Below are 22,652 nucleotides of genomic sequence, written 5' to 3' on the forward strand. Positions count from 1 at the left end.
ATGTGACCTTACTGCATTTTTCTGTGGCAAAGTTTTAACTTCTGATAAAATTACTTTAAAAGTCATGATTGTTCAACTTTTCTTTTTTGAGTGCATTTTAAATTGTATGTTTTAAATAAATTTAACCATTTCATTCACATTTCCACATTCATGGGCTTAAAGATTTTCAACACAGAATTTAGCAGAGCCATAACGGTGAAGGCTGGCTCTGCACGGCTAACCTCTTGGAATTCCTACTTTCATGATTTTCATTATAGCTCAACATATCAAAAGAAGGCATATCTGCTGTATTTTTATAACAGTTTAGTTGTGTCAATCAATAGAGTTTTTCTTTGTAGTCATGGTGCCTAGAACATTCTTGGAAAATTAATTTTGCTATTGAATGAACAAATGGGTAAATAGATCTTCACTCTGTGCAGAGGGGAGTGGGGTAAAGAGGGGGTGGATGACTGACCCAGCACAGGAAGCGCATTTTCAGGAGGACCAGGACTGGAATCGAGGCCATCTCACCCCCGGTCATAGACATTTTATCTATATCCTCTTTCCTCCTTTAAAGAGTGGACTTCTTTGAGCAGTTGTCAGGGAACAGGTTGAATGAACCTCGAGCAGATGGAGATGAGAAGTCATTCTAAGCCTTGAGAAAACACAGAGATTCTTGGCAAGTGAGCACTGACAGAATGAGCAAAGAATGGACAACAGCAGATAACAGAGGGGTGACGAGCGGATGCAAAGAGTGGATGACAGCAGATAACAGAGGGGTGACGAGCGGATGCCACCACAGGGGTCGACTGAATGCATGCAGAGGACGAGAGGGACTCACAGGAAGGACGAAGGCAACCGGCATCAGAGGAGGTGCTGGACCTCGAGGCAGCCTGGGGAAAGCACATCACTGTGACTGGGATGGAGAGGGAGGCCCAGATCCAGGCAGTTGTAAGAGATGCCTTCACTCTTTAAAGGAAGGAGTGAAGTGCATGTGTGCTTGTGTTTGTGTTTCAGTATTCATTATTGACACTTCAGAAAAAGGGTTAAAAACAAATCCCAATTCTCCTCTTCTACCCACCCCATGTGTGATTAAACTCTGGAGAATTCTTTCAGAATTGTCAGTTGGTTTTGGGTTTTTTCCCCATTTTTGTGAGCTGCTGACTGTGAAAGATGAATATTATACTTTCCTTCAAGAAATGAGTAACTACTTAAGTTTTATTCCAAATGACAGTGACAGTAAAAATAAAAGCTGTTTTTCTTACGTGTGGCTAGAGAACTAAAGAAACTTCCCTTATTATTTTTTCTTTCCGGTATTGGGGATGGAAGCCAGGGGCATTCTACTTTTGAGCTACACCCCCAGCCCTATTTTGTTATTCTTTATTTTGAAACAGGGTCTCACTGAGTTGCAAAAAACCTCACTAAGTAGCTGAGACTGTCCACAAACCCTGATCCTCCTGTCTTAGCCTCCCAAATGCTGGGATTATAAGTGTGCACTACCATGCCCGGCTCCAGAAACTTTCTAATTTTAGTCCTCATGTAATTTAGACAACAGTCCACCTAAATACAGGAAGATAAGTAACACTGAAGAATTCGATGAATATTACAGGCCCAAATTTCATTAAGCAGCAAGTAACTAAGTGTAGGCTCCCTTCCTGTTCTGTGCAGAGAAGACAATGCTTCCAGAGCTTTTGTTCACGTAAAAGGATTTGTTTCCAACTGTTTCTCAAACTCAGATGATCTTAATGTTCCTTTGGGTTCTCTGGCACATAGAAGTGAGAAGTTACAGGTGACACCATGAGCTTCTCTCTCTGGAATGGGTACCAGATAGAATCAATATTCCATGGTTGGCTAAATGGAATCGAGTTGAGTTAATCAAACTTTAAACTTCTTCACTCTCACCACTTTGATGGTCCTGGGTCAGGCTGAAACCTCTTAAAATTGATAGCATGCTGGGTGATTTTCTAGCTACCGTAGACCCTGCAGCCAGTTAGGATCAAAGTCTGGCTCAACTTCTTTTGGTACAACTCCTGGAATGGTTGCTAAGAAATAAGGTTAGTAGAACTGTCCCTGAATGCATAAAGCATACCATCTCTTCTCAGAATCGAGGACACTGAATGGAGCATTGTTCGGCTAGACCATAAATGCTTACCGGTATCTGTCAGGGAATAATTAATTACCAAAAAGGAAAGTGAAAGAAGAGTACTTAAATTTGAGTTCAAAGCTATGTGAAGGCTCATGCTGACATACGTGAAGAGACCTAAAGTATACTTAAAAGAATCTTTAATACTTCCTGACAAAATCTGCCATTTCACCCTCCGACCTCCCCCCCACATTCCTGCCTCATACAATTTTTTGAGTTATTTCAAACATGGAGAAAAATTAAAAATAAACTCTTTAAAGTCAGTTTCTCTGTTGGTGTGTCTGCCTCTCTTTCTCTCTCTCTCTCTCTCTCTCTCTCTCTCTCTCTCTCTCTCTCTCTCTTTCCCTCCCCCCCATCTCTGTCCTGCTACAAGGTAGATTTACTGTGAACCTCATGAGACTGAAACTTAAGGGCATCTTCCTTGCCCATGTACAAGATCATATTTTTATACGACTTTAAAGTATTTTGATCGTAACAGTGAAGACTGTCATCTCTTCTGTTTTTCCTTGTATTGAGCATTAGCAGGACTGGAGATCTGACCAAGGAGAAATTAAGCTGGGGAGACTTTCAATTTGAGCTAATAGAATATATTTACGTGGCTTGCGAGTCAAATTTGAACACGGTTAAATTATTGCTCGCTGTTCTGCTGGAGGAATGAATTCCAGAAATTCCCAGTGTCATAAGGGGAAATGCAGAGAAAAGGCTGCATTAGGAGATGGACGCATTCCATAGTGCCTGGCACCAGAAGTAAAGTGTGGTGGAGATAAAACATGATTTGAAACGTACAAAATCTGATGTTCTAAACATCAGACATGTAAAAGCATACACAGAAGGTTCTAGTTTCATGGACACCAAGTGAAGTAAAAGTTCTTTCCTACCAAGAATGTAATGAAGACCATACAATTACAAGCTCATCATTTGATGATATTTTTCCATATAACTCCTATATAAAATCAATTTCTTATTTTACCAATAAATTATAAAAATATTTTCAAATCACAACAATCTTAATTCATTAAGATGAGATGATAAATAAATACTCTTAGATTATTTATTAATCCAGACAATAAAAAAGACAGAATCATATAAACACACTGGAAAAGATATTTAATTAGTTTACTGATTTGACATAAAATACTGATGTAGTAAAGATAATTTCAATGAAGGGGTGTGTGTGTGTGTGTGTGTGTGTGTGTGTGTGTGTGTTATTGGGAGTGGAACCCAGGGTCATTCTGAGCTATACCCCCAGCTATATTTTTTATTCTTTATTTTAAAACAAGGTCTCAATATTTTGCAGAGGGCCTCACTAAATATCTGAGGCTTTTTGGGAACCTGCAATCCTCCCGTCTCAGCCCCCCCAAGTACTAGTATTACAAGCATGTGCCACCACACTCAGGTTCAATGAAGATTTTGATGACAAAATACCTAATAAAAACGATCAATTCCACAGCTACTTAAAATTGATCACTGTGCAAGAAAAGACAAAAAGCCCTGAAGTCTTACAGTGTAGAGATGAAATAAGCTTAGTAGGTGTTTTCCTAAATACGACAATAACCCTAAAAGCTACATGACATTACTAATGAGTTGGAAAGCAGAAAATTCTGTAAAGTATCATTAAATATTTAGAAACGTTTGATCAGCAATGCCAAGGAAATAGAGGCCCTCTCTCTGGCCAGACACTGAACTCTGGAGGACGTGGCTTTTCAAAGAGGTATATGATTCTGTTGATGCTTTCACACTTCTAAGTTATACCCCTTAAAGTCCAAATCTACAAAACCCTTTACACATGTGATGCCCACAAAGCTTCCAGAATTTAGCTGCTAGGATAGAAAAAATAAGTAGCTAACTTAACCCTGCATGAACAGGGAGGCGCCTGTGGGCGGCACCCAATGCAGTCACACAGCCCCACGACCTCTTTCAGAACCCTCTCTGAGATGGCTTCCTGTTTATATTTGTGTGTGGCAGCACACATCTGTAATCCCACCATTTGGGAGGCTGAGACAAGGAGGACGCAGATTTGAAGCCAGCCTCAGCAACTTAGTGAGGCTCTCAAAAACCTAGCAATATTGTTTTCGAATTAAAAACATACAAAGGGCTAGGAGGGTAGCTCAGAGATAAACTGCCCATGAGATCATTTCCCAGTACCAAAGGAAAAAACAGAAAGAAAAAATTATAAATTCAATAAAAATTTGTGCTCATATTACTGCTGAAAAATCTCACAATTATGTTAGCTTTATGATACTACATTATACCCTAGACCTTTTGGAATAACTTCCGTATATTGTCCAAAAGGATTTTCTTTCTGACATTCATGCTGTTAACAAATGCTTAGTAGCAAGACTGTATCATACCAGTAACACTGACCTCAGGACTGATGCACACCACGAGAGGACTGTCCTGTTGTAGAAGCAATATGTACACCCTGAAGAACACCCTGAAAATACAGAGAAGAAAAAGGGTGAACATGCAAGATTCTACTCTGAAATTGAAGGTGAATCCCAGCAGTCTGGCTCTCCCCCACCAGCCCACCTGGCTATTATGAGACACACCCCTCGGTCTCCACACAGGGAGCTGCGGACACCTGATGACCCACAACAAGGGCATTGGCTGTAGGAGGTGACCAGGGCCAATCGTGCATTTATTAAAGGTCTCTGAGGGGTGTAAGCACTCCACACTATTTCTTCTTTATTCCCTTGCTTATTTTTACCTGTATTTTTGTGTAAGAGGGCAGAATGCAGCACAGGTCATCAACACAAAATACAGAGGTTGCTTGGACTAGCCAGTCTTTAGGCACAGTGCAATTTTTTTTTTTTTTTTTTTTTTTTTTGGTGGTACTGGGGTTCCTGGAAACCCTTCTACCTCCGGGATACACTCCCAGGCCTATTTTATATTTTTATTTGGAAACAGGATCTCTTAAGCCAGTACGGCTGGCTTTGAACCTATGCGATTCTCCCGTCTCCGCCTCCCAAGCACAGGGATTACAAGCGTGCGCCACCATGCCAGGCGACAGTGCAGTCTTTTTAAAATAAATAAATGACAGCAACACCATTCCTCACATAACTTGCCGTTCCTCAATGTCACTAATAAAGCCTGAATAAATTCTGTGGCTCTAGGTGTATCTTATCTTGACACTACATCCCTTTCCATAAGCCAGTTCCTTGCAAGACTGAAGAGCCACAAGGCTTGGGGAGTGGGGCCAGGATCAGGTTCCGTCACTGCCGGGCCTCTGTACACACTGAATTAGGTTGGAGCACTGAGCGCAGCCGGAGCCTGGCCGTGCTCACATGGAACGGGCACAGGTTTGGCCAGGTGTGGAGGGCTGGTCAGGGAGTGGGCGAGGCTATTTACAAGGGTGCCGAGGAATCTTCCAGGCCTGTGCCAAGGCAACACACTGTGACAGGGAGCCCGTGGTGGAAGAAGCCCAGTCCAGGAAGACTAGGAAATAAAAGAGGGAGAGGAAGCGGCCAGGGCCCCCATAGCTCCTTCCAGGGCATGTCTCCAGTGACCTAACCACCCCCTCTAGACCCTGCCTCTTCAAGTTTCCACCACCCCAATAGCATCATGGGTTAGGGACCAATCCTTTAGCACTTGGGTCTCGGGAAGACATTTAAGTTCAAACTATAACATCAAATGATTGTGCTAATAAAGATACTGATGATTTCCATGATAATATTACCTTACTGTGTGTTACCTCTCAACATAAAAATGTTAAGTAAAACATGTAATTGTAGCAATAAAAATGATCTTAAACTCCCAAAAGAGCCAGGCCTGTTGGTACACACCTGTAATCCCAGTACTTGGGAGACTGAGACAGGAGGATCACAGGTTCATGGCTAGCCCTGGAAACTTAGTGAGACCCTGTTTCAAAATGCAAAATAAAATCAGGCTGGAAGTGTAGCTCAGAGATAGAATGGTCTGTGGGTTCAATTCCTAGTATGTGTCACACACAGATAGAACACACGCGCACACACACACACACACACAAACACACAACCCTCCCAAATGAGAGATAGAAAGCCTTTTGAATTTATATTGGTAGCCATTCTTTCATAGAACAGAGCAATCATGGGCTGTATAAAAAATGAAAACAGTGAGGAATTTGAGAGGAATATAAATCAGTCCACTCATGTAAATTCAAAGTAACCTTTAGGCACCAAACAATATGCTTCAGTTTTATCACAAGGAAATAAATAGAGAAAACTAAAAGTGAAGAGGAAGCATTGGGGGAAAATCAATTAAGGGAGAGAAAGATTGGTCAAGGTGGATGAATCCAGAAAGATGAGAGAGAGAAACTGAGCTAGAGAAAGGCAATTGAAGGAGATATCATATAAGAACACATGTACATTGGACATGGCATAAAAAAGAAAAGTCTAAAAGGAAGGCAGGAAGGGAGGGAGGAAGAAAGGAAGATACAGAAGAGTATAAACACAGTACAAAAATAATTTCACAGAAGGCAACTATTTAAAAAAAGATATACACAGAAACACACCTGCAAGGCATAAGACACATCTCTTGAGACCTTTCTTAAATAGAGCTGCTGAAGATGATCATAGGTGTCGTGTCTTTACAACTGACATCCACAGACATCCATCGGTCCATGACATCTCTGCACTGGTCCCCACGTGCTAGGTGAAATTCACCTACAGGCTGGAAGCTGTCCACTCATATGCCTGACAATTTAAAATGCTACATCTTCTACTGCGTTCCCCATAAAAGATGCTAAAATAATAAATGCTACATCTTCTACTGCGTTCCCTATAAAAGATGCTAAAATAATAAATGATACATCTTCTGCAGATTTTGATACTTCACATAAAGAAAAAACATTTCCTGATCTGACAGAGAGACATTCTAAAACTGGCATAGATATATTTTTGCTTAAATAAATAAGTCTTACAACTGTAATTCTCACTTGAAATAGGCAAAGCTTCTTTAATTTCTTACATATAAAAAACTTTAATTTTAATTGTAATAAAGCATGAGACCTTTTATAACATGGATTTTCAAAAGGTGGTATCCATTAGGGCAGAGAAAAGAAGATATTAATATACTAGAGTCCTTAATATATCTGAATGTTTTCAGCTAGACCTGGTGGGACATACCTGTAATCTTAGTACTTGGGAGAAGCTGAGGCAGGAGCATCACAGATTTTAGGTCAGCCTCAGCAGCTTGGCAAATTCAAAACAAAAAGTAAGAAGAGCTAGGGCATAGCTCGGAGGTAGAATGCTCCTGGATTCAATCCCAAGTACACACACACACACACAAAAAAAATTAACATTTTCATACAATACTAGAAAAATTATCCTCTACTTGTAGCCTAACAGAGCAATCAAATACAAGTTATATAGTGGTTCTTTTAATTATAAAATAATCACATTCAAGTCTTACCATGGTAGAGCAAACTTTTCAATTCCTTTCAAAAAACAATAAAGAGAAATCACTTACAGACCTCTGAAAGACAACTGCTAGATATTGTTTGACAATGAGATGCTTTATTAAACTTTATTAAACTTGATACATAAGAATTTTGTGAAAAGAATGGGGCAGCAAGTTATTCTAGACGTAGAGCTCTGCATTCTGAAACCTGTCCCCAGCGCATCCTCTTGCTGTCCTTTGACTGGGAGACGCCGATGGCCAGAAGCGGCAGTGCCCCTTTCAGCAAGAGAACACAGGCTTTACTCTGGCTCGTCCATGGTATTCCAAGTCCTAGCAAAGTGAGGGACGCCGCTGCCCATCTCCATGCAGCGCCACCTCCAGGGCCTGCCCCACGGCTGCGCTATGCATGCCGTCCACACAGGGTCAGCTGCAGGAAGCCATCTTCCTCTCAACCACACAGCTCTGCCCAACTACTCAGAAACTCCTTGGAGGACTGAACCTTCTAGAAAAGAGAGAGAGGAGCAGAAATAGTTTTGAGTAATGACTGGGATATGCAAATGGTCAAATTCATCCATGCCAATGCTAAGGGGGAAGGCTGCAGAAGCTGGAAAACAAGAAGTTTGCAAAATGCTCCCTGGTATGGCAAAAAGCGATGGATGCCGCTGTTCCTGCTCACCACCTGTGAAGGCCTCACACTCTCACCTGGCACAGGAGTCTCTGCAGTGAGGTGCTTGCGGTTGCTGAACAGCGCTGTGGAATCTTGTTCTACTGCTCTTTCCGATCTTTCCTCTAGGTCTGATTCGGGGATTGGAGCACAGCCGCCTAGGTGAAAAAGACGATATCTTAAGCAGTGTGTAAGAAAGTGGACCTCTCCATGCAGGGAGCATAGCCAGGGGAGAAACAAGTGTAAAGATACTGAAGGGTGTGACAACCGCCAAACACAGGAAATGAGTTACTGCCCCCAAAGACGTGTTATAGGGATTTGAACTTGGCAACAGCAATGGCATGGTTGTCTTTAATTCTTCTTTTATCTTTCTTTTGGTGGTGCTAGGGATTGGCCCCAGGAGCATTCGACCTCGCTATACCTCCAACTCTATTTTATCTTTTTTATTTTGAAACAGGATCTCCTAAGTCAAAAAGGTCCTCACTAAGTTGTTGAGGCTGGCTGTGAAGCCAGCATCCTCCTGTCTCAGCCTCCCAAGTACTGGAATCACAGACTTTTAAACTCATCCTTAAACTCAGAATGGACAAAAGCTAGAGCATATGTGATATGCTTGGTATAAATAGCAGCAGGAAGTCCTTTAATACCAGAGCACGGCTAGGAAAGAATAAAGCAGTCAGGCTACAAGAGAGAAACCGAGAGGAGAGAGAGACAGACAGACAGACACAGAGACCCTTCCTTGAGCAGAGGTGCGTTGCTAGTGTTCTGAGCCAGTGACTGGATTGTGGTGCTGTTTCTCTGGAATTTGAGTCTCTCCCTGAATCCCAACACCTGATAGCACAGCACTAACACTTCATCATCGAGCAGGAAAGCCATGAACTGCATTGTGGGAGATTTGGAATCTAAGGTGACGTGAGGATGAGCTGGCACTCATGCGTGTGAGAGACTGGGTCTGAGTCATTTGACTCTATCCACCAAAATCTTGCATGGGAAGCTGGAAACCACGTGAGAATTTCCTGGAAAGCACGTCAGAGTTTCCTGACTACATCTGCCACCCCATCTGACGCTGTGCCATCATTTCCTGGAGGAGTGCTCACACCTACACTGCACAGGTTTCATCCCAAGGCCGTTCTTCTCACTTAATGAAGTGTGATTTCTGTTTTGGAGGCTTCTTGAGCACTGAACCCAAAGCCTCAAGACTCAGGTCGGGTTTTATGTGTGGGAAGGTTTAGGAAGCTCGCGACATTCTGAGGAAAGACGGGTGTCAGTGTCGGCAGGGGTGAGTGGAAAGCCACGCCATTCAGATGAGAGGGAAGTGCGGGCCCCCAGGTCCGTGTGCAGATGGCCAGGCCCTGCCTGGAAGGGCGGCGGGCTGGTTTTCACTCTCCCCAAAGACTGTGCGTCATGGCAACCAAGAACTACCGCTACTGAGCACTTCCTAAGTGCTTGCAAAGCTGCCTTGACCATCTTACTGAATCGCTGTCCTCCACACTATGATGTGGGCACTGTTTAAAGATAAACAGTGGAGGGCTTACGAGATTCTTTCACTTCCTACGTCCAAGAAATAGCTGCTTTCTTCTCCTTTACACTCACCCAACCAAGAAAAAAAGGAAAAGGACATAGGAGGGGCTGGGGGCACCTGTGGGACTAGTGACAGGGAGCAGCAGTAAGAAGGGGCTGGGCCTGACGCCACGGGGAAGGCAGGGCCTGCTGTGGGTTCTAGGCCCCTAAATCAATGGGGCCACCGCTCCAATCCTGAGACAGAGGGAGGCAGGAGACGGAGGCCAGGAGTGCCATGCTCAATCAGCTACGTCACCCACAAGCAAACTCCAGGAGAGAGTAGGCACCTACAGCCGAGAGACAGGAAAGGGCGCCGTGAGCAGCCGAGCACATCCACCGCTCGGTGGGAGAGGCCGGTTTCCACTGGTGAACTACTGCTCGCCACTGATCCCAGAGGCCTCAGCCCTGGGCAAGACAACAGTAAGAAGCTCCTAAAGCACATCTAGTCGGGCATGGGAGCGCACACCTGTAACCCAGGACTTGGGAATCTGAGACACTTGGATTACAAATTCGAGGCCAGCCACGGCAACTTAGCGAGACCCTCAAAAACTTAGACCCTGTTTCAAAATTAAAACAAAAAATAATTAAGAGCTGGGGTGTAACTTGAAGGTAGAATGCCCCTGGGATCAACCCTCAGTACCCCCCAAAAAAGAGGAAACACAAGCATTTCCAGTTCATTATCACGTGGTCGCGGAAGGAAAAGTCAGTGGTTCAGGTAAGGAACTAACGAAACTTTCTCTTTGCCTGTTCTGGGTGCAGAAGGGTGACAAGCTGCCCTGCCCAGGTGCTCTGGCTGCATTGGGCTCATGCTGTCCAATGGTCCCCGCCTTGCAGGGGTGACCAGTCCCCGGCCCGCAATGCCCCTCCCCTTTTGGGATTCCTCCATGCAGTCAGGCTGCCCAACCAGGCGCCCAGGGTCCCTGCCATTTCCAGCCCGGTGGGAATGATGGCTCTGGCCTTTGGACACCTGACCAATGGGAGAAGGGAAGAGGCTGGGCAGAGAATTCCCCTCCTGCCTCTCCTCCCAGGAGAGGATGCAGCCAGGTCACCTGTGAGGCACTCTGCGTTAACACAAGCTGGCTTCCCTTTGTTCTCCTCCTCCCAAAGAAACTGCCATCACTTTAATCCTTGCCTCTGGCCCGCTTTTCTTGCAAAAATCACCGGTACTAGTAATTCTAAAAAGCAGCCTTGGTGATGGAATTTTGAAGGTAGACTGGCCACCCATGTACTAGAACAAGTGGCTTCACAGCTGGCACTGAACAGGCTGGTCTCAGACCCTGGTATCCGGTTATGGAAGCTTCCTGCCCACGGCTAACTGCACTGGTGAGCATAGAGAGGCCCAGCTTGCAGAGGTGCTGTGGAATGGAAATATTCCTAACCGCAAGCATTTCACAGTAGGGTGACTGCTCCTGGTGACCAGATACCTTGAAAAAAGAAAATGGCAGCCTCAGTGCACCCAAAGGGCAACAGAAGGCAAGTGCAGAAAGCCGGAGCCTCTGGCCTGCTGCATGAGGTCACTGCGCCAGGAGCAGGCAAACCACCCAGTAGCTAGTAAGAAGTACAGGCCCCGGCCCACACCTATGAATTCACATCTGCTAAAAAGACAGATGAGGCCGGGCGTGGTGGCGCACACTTGTAATCCCACGCTTGGGAGGCTGAGACAGGAGGATCACACAGGTTCGAAGCCAGCCTCAGCTACTTAGTGAGGCTCTCAGCAACTTAGTGAGACCCTGTTTCCAAATAAAGTATAAAATAGGTCTGGGAGTATAGCCCAGAGGTAGAAAGCCTGTTTTCTACCCCCCCAGTACAAAAAAAAAAGACAGATGAGTATATCTGATAAGATTTTTGCTAGAAAAAGTATATATGTATATATATGGTTATATATATACATATATTAGAAAAAGTAAATATATATATATATATATATATATATATATATATATATATAATTTGTTTGTGTGCTAAAAACCTAAGAGTAAATGATAAAAGAATAGAAATAAAGCTTCCCAACTAACAGACAGAGACCCTCTGAAGCCCGTCTGTGGGAATGAAGCCTGGGTTCCATGGACACCAGATGAAGTACCCTTGGGATTACAGTCCATCCCTAAAAGGAAAAGAGGAAGAAAAGCTGCAGCTGATGGAATCATGCAAACACAGTGGTGTTTGGAGCACACGGGAGCCAAGAGGCAGGCGGGAGCAGGAACCGGGGCTTTCTGACCTGGAAATCAAGCAAGGGCCTTCAGGAGGGGGCAGCCAGTATTCCTGTGGGCCTACTGTGTGCCAGGCATTCTGCTGTGCATTTGCAATATGTTAACTGACTCAATCCCCCAACAACCCCACTAGGTAGGGCTCTTTGCCCTCATTTTACAATCGGAAACATTAATAGTAATCTGGTTTTCTTCTGTAGTTTCTCCCCTGGTATTTCTTCCCCCAAAGTTTCCCTAGCCACATTGTGCTTCTTTGCCCTAGGGATGGTTGTAATGGAGCTGAATCAAAAGTAGCCTGGAGCCGGACGTGGTGGCGCACGCTTGTAATCCCTGAACTTGGGAGGCGGAGACAGGAGGATCACACAGGTTGGAAGCCAGCCGCACTGGCTTAAGAGACCCTGTTTCCAAATAAAAGTATAAAATAGGTCTGGGAGTGTAGCCTGGAGGTAGAAGGGTTTCCAGGAACCCCAGTACCACCAAAATAAAAAAAAAAAAAGTAGCCTGGAAATACAGGTGGTCCTGAGTTGTGACGGATCAACTTTATGATGGAGCAGTGCTCAGAAGTTTGAGTCTTGACCTTTTCCCAGTGCTGGGAGCAGCAGCGCCCCACCCGGTCACCACCAGCCAGGGCTCCGTGTGCACAACGTTGCTGAGCCGTAAGGCTGGGTAGGTTGGGTGGATCCATTTGCGCATCTCCAATTTCCAATGAGCTCACTGAGCTGTAACTCCATCGTAAGTCCTCTGCTTTTTTCTCTTCTCGCAACTTGGGCTCACTGAAGATATGAAATGCAGTGCCAGGATCTAGGGAGGGGTGTAAGCTCTGCGGGTGAGGGGTGGCTGGCACTCTGACTGGCTCGAGGCAGCAGCCCAGTGCCTCAGTGTAACAAGATTGGAGGCATGAGATGCTGGGAGGACTGAGCACCAGGAGCCCTGACCTCAGCTTCAGCCACCGAGAGCACTGGAGCTGAAGACTGTGGCCACTGTGTCCACATTATCTGAGTCCCTGGTTGGGGATGGGGTGAGCAGGTGGGTGATGACCAAGGCTGAACTTCTCGCCTTTCTGCTATTAAAGAAAACACAACTTTGACATTTCTTGCGCCCTCACTTGACTTTGCTGTCAATCCTGCTCCAAGGTCTGTATTAAATATCACTGAGAGGCTATGTCCCTGCACCAGCCCTCTGTACTACAGTGGTGCTTCTCAACAGAAGGCACTTTCCCTATCTCTCTAAAGCAACACTTCTAGGCAATATAATAAAAATGACTTGGAGGAATTACTAGAAAAGTGAAACGAATAAGGTAACAGTTCTCCTCTGTTAGTATTCGGTGCAATAGTTGTTAAAGGCTCTTGTCAATTGCTGTAAGTTTTTCGACACTTACTCTCAGTTCCAGGCAACAAGAAGTTTGCAGCCAGAGGCCAATCTCTGTGTGAGTAGCACTTAACTATCAAACACAGTCTGTCTGAATTTATATAATATACAGAATTGGGGTTAAAAACAGTAATGCTTCAGGCCAGGCGCAGTGGGCACACTTGTAATCCTAGCGTTTGGGAGGCTGAGACTGGAGGATCACGGTTCGCAGACAGCCTCAGCTACTTAGTGAGGCCCTTGGCAGCTCATTAAGACCCTGTTTCAAAAATAAAAAAAATGAATAAAAAATAAGGCTTGGGGTGTGTCTTGGAGGTACAATGCCCCTGGGTTCCATCCCCAGTACTGGAAAAAATAAAAACAATAATGCATCAGATTCTTAACGATCTAAGTCACAGAGATAGTGAACCCCTTTGGGCAACAACATGTAATTCTCAAAACTTATCTACATCCTTTCTATTCAAATATCTAGCTCTCCAACTGCCACCATTTTCAGAACAGTCTCCCTCTCCCCGCTTCACAGCCCTGCACAGCCATTGAGCAACTATAGGAGACCCGCCGCTACAGCTGAGCTCTTTAACCACGAGGACAGCAGGAAGGGAATCTGGTGGCAGCATCCCGGGCGGGACTCTGGCTGTGCTCTACAGGGAACAGCCAATGGGAGCTGTTTATAGAGTTCTGATATAATTAATTTACTCCTTAAAAACTTTTCCAGACTACTCTGGGAACCTAAGCCTTAAATGTGAATGATCTATAGTAAGTATTTGGAGCAAAGTAGTTCATAAATGTGATGTAAAAAAGTACCACTCTGAGGTGCATCAGCATTCTGCCCAGGACACTGAATTGCTAACAAATTCTGTGCATGACCATTCAGGCTCACTAAACCTTGTAAAAATCTGAGTTTGTTTAAAAAACTATAATACACGAATACATACATAAATCCTCATTTAGTCAGAAAATTGTTTAAGTAGAAAATTTTCCTAAAATTCTGAATAGGAGTTCTTCATATATTTATATAAAGATACCACTACTCCAGGATTTCTTTTTTTGTGTGGGGGTAGTGATGGGATTCCAAGCTATCTTCGAACCTATTTCCACATTCAAAAGCAAACTATAAAATGGCAGAATCACATTTTATGATCAAGAAAAGTACACTAAGGAATTTCTACCAGTTGTCAGAAAAAGAAACAAAACAACCAGTCAAGGAGCTCAGACCCTCTCTGCAGGTTGCTGTTGTAGTGCTAACTGTAAGAGGTATAGGGTGTGAAGGTTAAGACAGGAGGCTGTCTGGAGTACTGGAGATCAGTCCGCATACAGGGAGCAGCGCTGCTGCTGAGTGGGCAGCAGCTGGCCTTCCAGGGAAGAAAAGCAAGAAAGACAAATCCAATCTACAGTACTTGCCCATTTCCGTGGTACAAACACTCCCATTCTGGCCAGTTTCAATCAGTATGACATTATCACGCAGTAAGAAAGTAATATATACTACCTATTTATTTATTTTGTGGTCCTGGAGATTGAACCCAGGGGTGTTCCACCGCTGAGCTAATCCCTGGCCCTTGTTTTTTTTTTTTTTTTTTGTTTTTTTGAGATGGTCTCAATGAATTGCCCAGACTGGCCTGAGGAGCTTGAGATGCTCTTGCCTCCGCCCTCTTGCAGCTGGGATTACAGGTGTACACCACCACTTCCGTCTTATGTACCATTTTGCCATACAGATTCCATTGTCATAAACTCAAGTGCATAGATACTGGCAAAACACAGTCAAATAATTATAAAGGCAAGAGTTTTGAGTATATGTCGTCTTTGCTTTTATATTAATTTATGCAACCTAATTCTTTCTTTTTGTTTTGGTTACTTGGGATTGAACCCAGGGCCTCCAAGCTATACTCCCAGACCTTATTTATTTATTTTTGAAGCGAAGTCTCCCCAGGTTGTTTAGGGTCTCACATCATTGCTGAGGTTGGCCTTGAGGCTGTGCTCCTCCTGTATCAGCCTCCCAAGTGCTGGGATCACAGGTGGCACCATCACGCCTAGCTACATAATCTACTTTTAATGACGGCTGAATGACTAACTCACAAAATCCCTAAAAATTCAAATATTGATTCTCAGTAGACAGTAGGAGCCAGGCCGCACACTGCAGGTAGGGATGGTGCAGGGGGTAAGGTTATGCTTTGAAGCCTAGATTCAAACCATAGCTCAGTACTTCCCAGCTAAGTGACCCTCTTGATCCAGTTATTTCAATAAAATTGGCCTGTTTCCTTATCTATAAAGTAGGGACTTTGGCAGCACCACCTCACAAGGGAGTAGATGAAGGTACGTGGTGCCTAACACAAGAAACACACAGTAAGTTCTCACTATTTTGAGGCCAAATGTCAGGAGAACCAGAAAAAGAGTAGGATAGAGGAGCCAAGATAAAGTCTTGAGGGTGAGAGTCTGGAAAGGTGGTGTTCACACGAACTCACAGGACCCAGCAGTGGAGAAGAGATGCTTAGGGAAGTGGCTGCCCTGCCTCACTCGGCTATACCTAGCATCTCCCCTCCTGCTTGGCTTGTCTAGTTCTAACATTTGATTCCACCCAGGTGAGTCTGAAGATCCAGCTAACGGCCTTGCTACCCACCTTGTCCCCCGGCCTGAACAGGGGTCAGCCATGTGGTAAGTATTTTTTAGGCTTTGCAGTCCATCTAGCTTCTCCTGCCACTACTCAATCTTGCCACTGTTGTGCAAGAACAGCCACTGTTAACATGTAGATGTGACTGAGCATTGCCTATGTGCCATTAAAACTTTATTTATCCAGACAAGCGGCGGGCCAGACACAGCCCAAAGGCTGTAAGTAGTTTGCCAATCCAGGCCTAGTAAGAGTTATGGGAAGCTGTGCTGCAGGTTCCAATCCCAAGGGTTCTGTGAGGCATTTAACATTTCCGGATATAATATTGCTACTAGGATATCTTATAGTGTTACAACAATTAGTTTAAAAGCATTGCTAGCCAGGTGTGGTGGTGCACATTTGTAATCCCAGCATTTGGGAAGCTGAGACAGGAGGATCACGGTTCACGAATAGCCTCAGCTACTTAGTGAAGCCCTTTGCAACTCAGTGAGATCCTGTTTCAAAATAAAGAATAAAAAATAGGGCTGGGATGTAGCTCAGAGGCACAAAGCCCCTGGGTTCCATCCCCTGTACCATAAAATAAAATAAAAGCATTGTGATTTGCCCTACTGCAACAAATGTTCTTTTTTGTTTAGGCAATGATAAACTTTTTTTTCCTAATAGATTTTCTTTTTCTTTCTTTTTTTTTTTTTTTTTTTTTTGGTACTGGAGATTAAACCCAGGGGTTCTCTAACTTCAAGCCTCCCTGACTCCCTTATTTTACTTTTTATTTTTGATGCAGGGTCTCACTAAGTTTCTGAGACTGGCCTCAAACCTGCAAATATGCAAGTCCATAGTTTATTGAGATTTTCTCCATCTCCACCGAATGTTCTTTTCCTGTTTAAGGATACTTTCCAGAGTACCATGACATGAGTTGTCGTGACTTCTTTAGCTCCCCGTAGTTTTACGACAGTTTTCTCAGGCTCTCCTTGTTTTTAGGGTTTGGACAGTTTTGGTTATATTGGTCAGGTATATTGCAGGACAGCCTTCTTTTGGAATTCTTGGGGTTAGACTGGAGAAGTACATTTAAGGGAGGTTTCTTTTTATAAATTCTTAAGGTTTCCAATATTTTAGAATGGTCTCCAGGTGTTTGTTTCATCCTCTGTCAAAAGTGAAACCAAGCAGGCCGTGAACAGAGACCACTGATGGGGAAGGAGGCAAAGCACAGGCCAGAGGCTATCCCATGAAGTTCACACAGTGTGTGTCCCGCTGGCTGTAGCTGTAGGCACTGGAGTGGGTACTCAGCAGCCCATGCATAAAAAGACAGCCATGAGGCTGTAAGCATTCCATAAGGTTGTGTACACCGAGCACGGTACTCAGCACACAGCACCCCCACACACACTTTCTATTAATTTTCTTGGCATAGGTACACTTTCTGCACCAAAGTATGGAATCAAAGGACTTTTATTGTTTCAAGGTTTTTTTTTTTTTTAAGTAGAAAGTGGAAGTGTTTACTAATTTTATTTATTTATTTATTTTTATTGGTGTGTTGCAGTCATACATCTTAATGGCGTACAAGATGAGAGAGGCACGCATGCACACAAGCACTCATTCAGCCCTCCTCCACTTCCCACCCCGTTTGTTAAGTTTTTATTTCAACCAACTTCTCTTAGTAGATATCAAGCTCAGGGAGGTTTTCTCAGAAATACTTTGCCCAGGATGATTTTAATGGCTTTGCTTGCAATTTGGCTGTCTTAACCAGTGTTTCCTTTCAACGGTACAGAAAATCCAGAGGGTTGGCAAGCTCTCAGTGGGTGGATCTGAAGGCTGTTGGTTTGTTTTCTTGCAACAGTGACTTCTCAATCAGCTAAATGTATGGGTGAGAGTGTTTCACTTCTTTGGAGAGAAGGAAACTTTTTCTACTTTTTTGTTCATATACTTAAGAGGAATCAGACAAGGAGATACTTTTAGAGAATCACAAATGACCACAGGCCCTGGTCTAACTTGCCAGCCACAGAACCTTCGGTTTTCATGGGCTGAATTGCCACTAAGCATTCAAAACAATGGAAACCTGAGAAGTATACACCAATAACATTTTCTCTTAAGACTTACTTGATAAAGTGTTTTTGGAGTTTAACATAAGACCTCATTTCAAAGTTGTACACTTCAAGTGAAGTGTGAGTAATGAGTGCTCTGAAGATATATCACGTGTGTGTGTGTGTGTGTGTGTGTGTGTGTGTGTGTGTGGTACTGGGGATAGAACCCAGAAACATTCTACCTCTGAGCTACATCATCCCCAAAAGAATATTTTTTTATTCTTTATTTTGAAACAGTGTCTGAGTTGCAAAGGGCCTAAGTAGCTGAGGTTGGCCATGAACCCAGATCCTCCTGTCTCAGCCTCCCAAATACTAGGATTACAAGTGTGCGCCACCACGCCCAGTTGAGAATATCACACTTTTAAGTATAAAGAGCTACCATTAGAGACTCTGTAAATATATTCACTTGAGAAAGTTTTATTCTGTGTATCTATTCATACATATGAGCACAGAGTAGTCTCCACTCTCTTACCTGACATTACCCAAAGTCAACCACAGACAAAAATATTAAATGAAATATTTCAGAAATAATTCAGTTTTGAATTGTGTCCCATTCTGAGTGGCATGATAAAAATCTTGTACCATCCTTTCCTTCCAGAATATGAATCATCCCTTTGTCCAGCATATTCATGCTGTATATGCTACCCGCGCGACAATCATTCAGTATCTAACTTGGTTATCAAATCAACTATGATGGTAGTGTAGCAATTGTGTTCCAAATAACACTTATTTCATGTAATAATGGTTCCAAAGCCCAAGAGTGGTGATGCTAGCAGTTTTAATATGACAAAGAGAAGCCTTAAAGTGCTTTCTTAAAGTGAAAAGGTAAAGTCCTTGACTTAATAAGGAAAGGGGAAAAACATTCTGAAGTTGATAAGCTCTACAGTGTGAATGAATCTTCTAATCTTGAAATTGTGAAGAAGGAAAAAGAAGCTGGTTGCTGGTCTTGATATCTATCGTACATTAAACTGAATGAACTACACTGTGTGTGTCAAGTACTTAGTTATGAGTGTACTCAGAAGGCACCAATGTTGAAGCACGCTCTTGCGGGCAGCAAGAATCAGAGGTGGGGCTCTTACCCACAATCCTTCCTCTTGAAAGTTCTGTCCTTACCAGTAGGTTAACCCATTGGTGGCTAAAGGAGTTACTGGGAGGTGGGACCTCCCTGGGGAAGAAGGTCCCTGGGGCATGTCCTGGAAGGGTGGGCTTCTCCCCAGCCCCTGTCTCTTGCTCTCTGCTTCCTGGCTTTTATGATCTCAGCTGATTTCTTCTGCCATGTCCTTCCTCCATGTTGTTTCTTCCTTGTAGCCAGCCTACTGTTAGAGTCTCATATAAGCCCAAACAAATTTTTCCTCCTCTAAGCTGTTCTTGTCAGGTATTTTGGCCACAGTTACAGAGAGCAGACTAACACCCATGGTTTTAGACATCCACTGGGGGTCTTGGAACATATTACCTATGGGTAAAGGTAGAATCCTCTAGTCATTGCAAACGTAGTTTACACTCATATAGCAATTTTCACGGTGTATTTAAAATTTTCTTGGCAAAATTTAAAAAATGGAAGGAAAGAGGGTGGGTAGAAGAGAGGGGGAGAGACAGAAGATTAAAAGGACAGAAGAAAGAAAATGATGGATCATTAACATATTTTACTTTTATGTGTATACATTTCTATGTGAGACATTTGAGATGGCTTACTGAAGGTGTAGATGATGAAATATTATGCAATACAAAATATATTAGCAGTTAGAAAAAATGTAAAGCAGAATAGAATGCATAGCTGGGAAGAAATATGGATAAACATAGACCAGGACCTATGCAAGGGCCACAATGGAGACAAAAATGCAAAACGCTCTGGAGAGGAAGCACAGCTGCATATCCTCTGAGCAATCCTTCTCTTCTTCTAAACTGGACTTCAGACCAAAGGGCCCTATCTGTCCCTTACCTGGACTTAACCTTTCCTTACGAAAGCAACCTCAACTGCTAAAGCTATGCTTGTTGGGATTGGTGTGTGTGTGTGTGTGTGTGTGTGTGTGTGTGTGTGTGTGTGTTCAGTGCTTACAGGCCAATTTGAGAAGCTTGGATTTATGTGAAATTGGGTTTCAAAGGTGCTCACTGAACAGATGCTTTCCAGCAAAACTCATGTATAGGGATTGTTGAGAGATATAATGAAGGTAACAGTTTAAATAATGCCATATACATACACAAAATTATCAATACCAATCTCAGTGAAATGTATGGGGAAGAGGAGAGAGGGACAGGATCCAGAGGAAAGCACACCAAGTGCTGCATATTGGCACTGAAGCCCTTCAGCTATGTAGAAAGGCATTTTCTATAGTTTCAAAGCTGTAAACTTATACCATGGTTGCTCCTTCTACAGCACAGTCATGATAACATGGGATGCTGCAGAGACTCTTGAGGTGGGACTGAAGGACAAATGTCCAGCCCTATTTTCATTCTCTACTTCATTATGCATACTGCAGAAAAAGACATTCCACCCTAAACTGGTATAAGTTTATAGCTTCGAAACTCTGCTAAGCTGAAGGAGAAAATGCCTTTCTACATAGCTGAAGGGTTTTAGTTCCAATATGCAACATTTTTTCCTACATTCCACTTATTTACTTATTCATTCATTCATTTTTGTGATAGTGGTGATTGTACCAGGGGCATTCTACCTCTAAGCTAACTCCCAGTCCTTTTAATTTTGTTATTTTGATACGGGGTCTCATTAACTTACCATGTGCTGGCCTTGAACCTGTGACTTCCTGCCTCAGCCTCCCAGGTACTAGGATTACAGGCAGGTGTCACCACACCCAGCTTTTTAAATCCACCCTGCCACTTTTCTTTCTCCCTGTGTTTGCAGTAACTCTGCTGATCACATTGACCAACAAGAGAGGATTGTTAGGGTTATCCACAGAGAGGCAGGTAAATGTCACCATGGTACGTGTGCCCAACATGAAGCCCTGTGGGGTGTTTGAAGCTCAATTCTGCTGTTTAATAATCAACTCTGACCCCCCCACACACACACACAAAGGGAACTTAAAACATATTCAAGACTATGCATGTACCCTATGTTTGAAATATTTCCATTTCACACCTCAGGCAGCAGAGACCAACTGTGTGAATAAAAGGGAGCCCAATACATTTTAAGAGGTCTAGCATGTGTCTCAACAAGTTTTAAAACCCCCATAAAGACTGAACACTCAGTCCCTCAGGGTGTAAGGGCTCCAGCCAGAGTCTAGATCTAAGAGAGCTGGATGCTCCTGGCATTAAGATGTTTCCACAACCTGAATAACAACAGGGGTCCAAGTGCTCTTCCTAAGCTGGACCACTGATTGGAACTTAGGTCCACTGGTAGACAGAACGCAGAAGTTGCAGGAGAGTAGACATTTTCATCCACTGATAATCATGTAAACAGAATGTACCAAGCAGAAAGAGTCTACTTACAAAAGAGCGAGCACAGTCCATAAATCGCCCAGATTGGAACGAATCCAGGTTAAGAATTTCTCCAGATGTCAGTCTGTAAACAGGGCTTAATAAAGTGAACTTCCCAATTAATTGGTGGCAAGAGTGATCTCCATACTGCACTGGTGCACGACAGTCCTCTACCACATGTAGGTGCGTGGCTGCCTGGCCCTAGAGATTGTCAATCACTTCTGATAGAGGTCAGGGAAAGAAGCTGGGGTCTGCACAGCTTCTGATACGGCAAGAAAGTCCTGTAAAATTATTGCGCAGGAAGGAACTTGGAGCTGTGTTCACTGAAGGAAATGAGAACTCTCCCGTTTATTTGTGTTACATCTGTTTTTCTAACACATTTAGTTCTTAACCTGGAGCACTTGAAAGACACACACCCAGTAAGAAGATAAACATGGAAACTGCTCACTATTTTGCTAGTCTCCAGTCACAATGTTTTCACACGTTAATAAGGCCACTAGGTCCTCTGAAGGAGAATACTCTAAAGGCAAGACTCTAAAGGAGTACGACCCAGCCGTCATGAAGAGAGGAGGAAGCAAAGAGTTAGTGTTTGCTTTTCCTGCTGATCCATGTCTGGAGCCCTACTGTCCCTCAACCAGATCTTGTCTCTACCAATAAATACAGTGTTTCCTAGTTTGAAAAGAAGGTGGTTGTGGTTTTCAACTTCCACTTTGTTTCTAAATCCCAAGGAAATCTAATGTACAACTGGAGACATAATTTTAAGACATTTCCATTTCAAATACTTTCCTCTCCCAACTCCCTCTTCAGAGACCAACGCTCTCTCAAAGTACACACGCACAAATAAAACATTATAGCTACAGTTGAGAAAGAAAGGAAGCCAAGAGTTCTGCAATAATAATTTCTTAAAAATGAAATAGTAAGACACTAACTCTACTTTGCCTGGACACCACATAATAAGAGTGCTTGTGTTCCTCGTAGCTTCTCTGTTGCATCAAGAGGCTATTAATTCCCCAGTGATCCTGACAACATGTCTTCAACTAGAGTTTCTTTCCACAACCCAATTAAAAGCCCTAATCTTGACCAAAGTGTTGTTTGTAATAACGAAAGAGTCTAGGTGGTGATTATGAAACCGGGAGTTCAGCTGGGTCACTGGCTTACAAACAGGTTGAGGGGAGAGGGGAGAACACAGAGCCCTGGAGAGCACACATTGCTTCACATTGCTTCACAGATGATGAGGAAACAGAATAACACTCAG

The 22,652-nt window shown here is 43.5% G+C and overlaps 1 protein-coding gene across 1 annotated transcript in view; it reads right to left on the reverse strand.

The window, feature by feature from the left end:
- Nucleotides 1-1,947: 1,947 nt before the first annotated feature.
- The window catches only part of BBS9 (Bardet-Biedl syndrome 9), a gene marked incomplete at both ends in the record, with an annotated part of 451,378 nt that continues 430,673 nt past the window's right edge, over nt 1,948-22,652 (reverse strand). Inside the window, 6 exons of the mRNA XM_080701824.1 lie at nt 1,948-2,021; nt 2,132-2,137; nt 4,474-4,556; nt 4,652-4,703; nt 5,471-5,557; nt 8,201-8,320. Of these exons, the coding sequence (XP_080557950.1) occupies nt 1,948-2,021; nt 2,132-2,137; nt 4,474-4,556; nt 4,652-4,703; nt 5,471-5,557; nt 8,201-8,320 (422 nt within the window). The remainder of the gene's footprint in view (nt 2,022-2,131; nt 2,138-4,473; nt 4,557-4,651; nt 4,704-5,470; nt 5,558-8,200; nt 8,321-22,652) is intronic.

Source organism: Muscardinus avellanarius (genome assembly GCF_963383645.1).
Source record: "Muscardinus avellanarius genome assembly, chromosome: 9".
NCBI lineage: Eukaryota > Metazoa > Chordata > Mammalia > Rodentia > Gliridae > Muscardinus > Muscardinus avellanarius.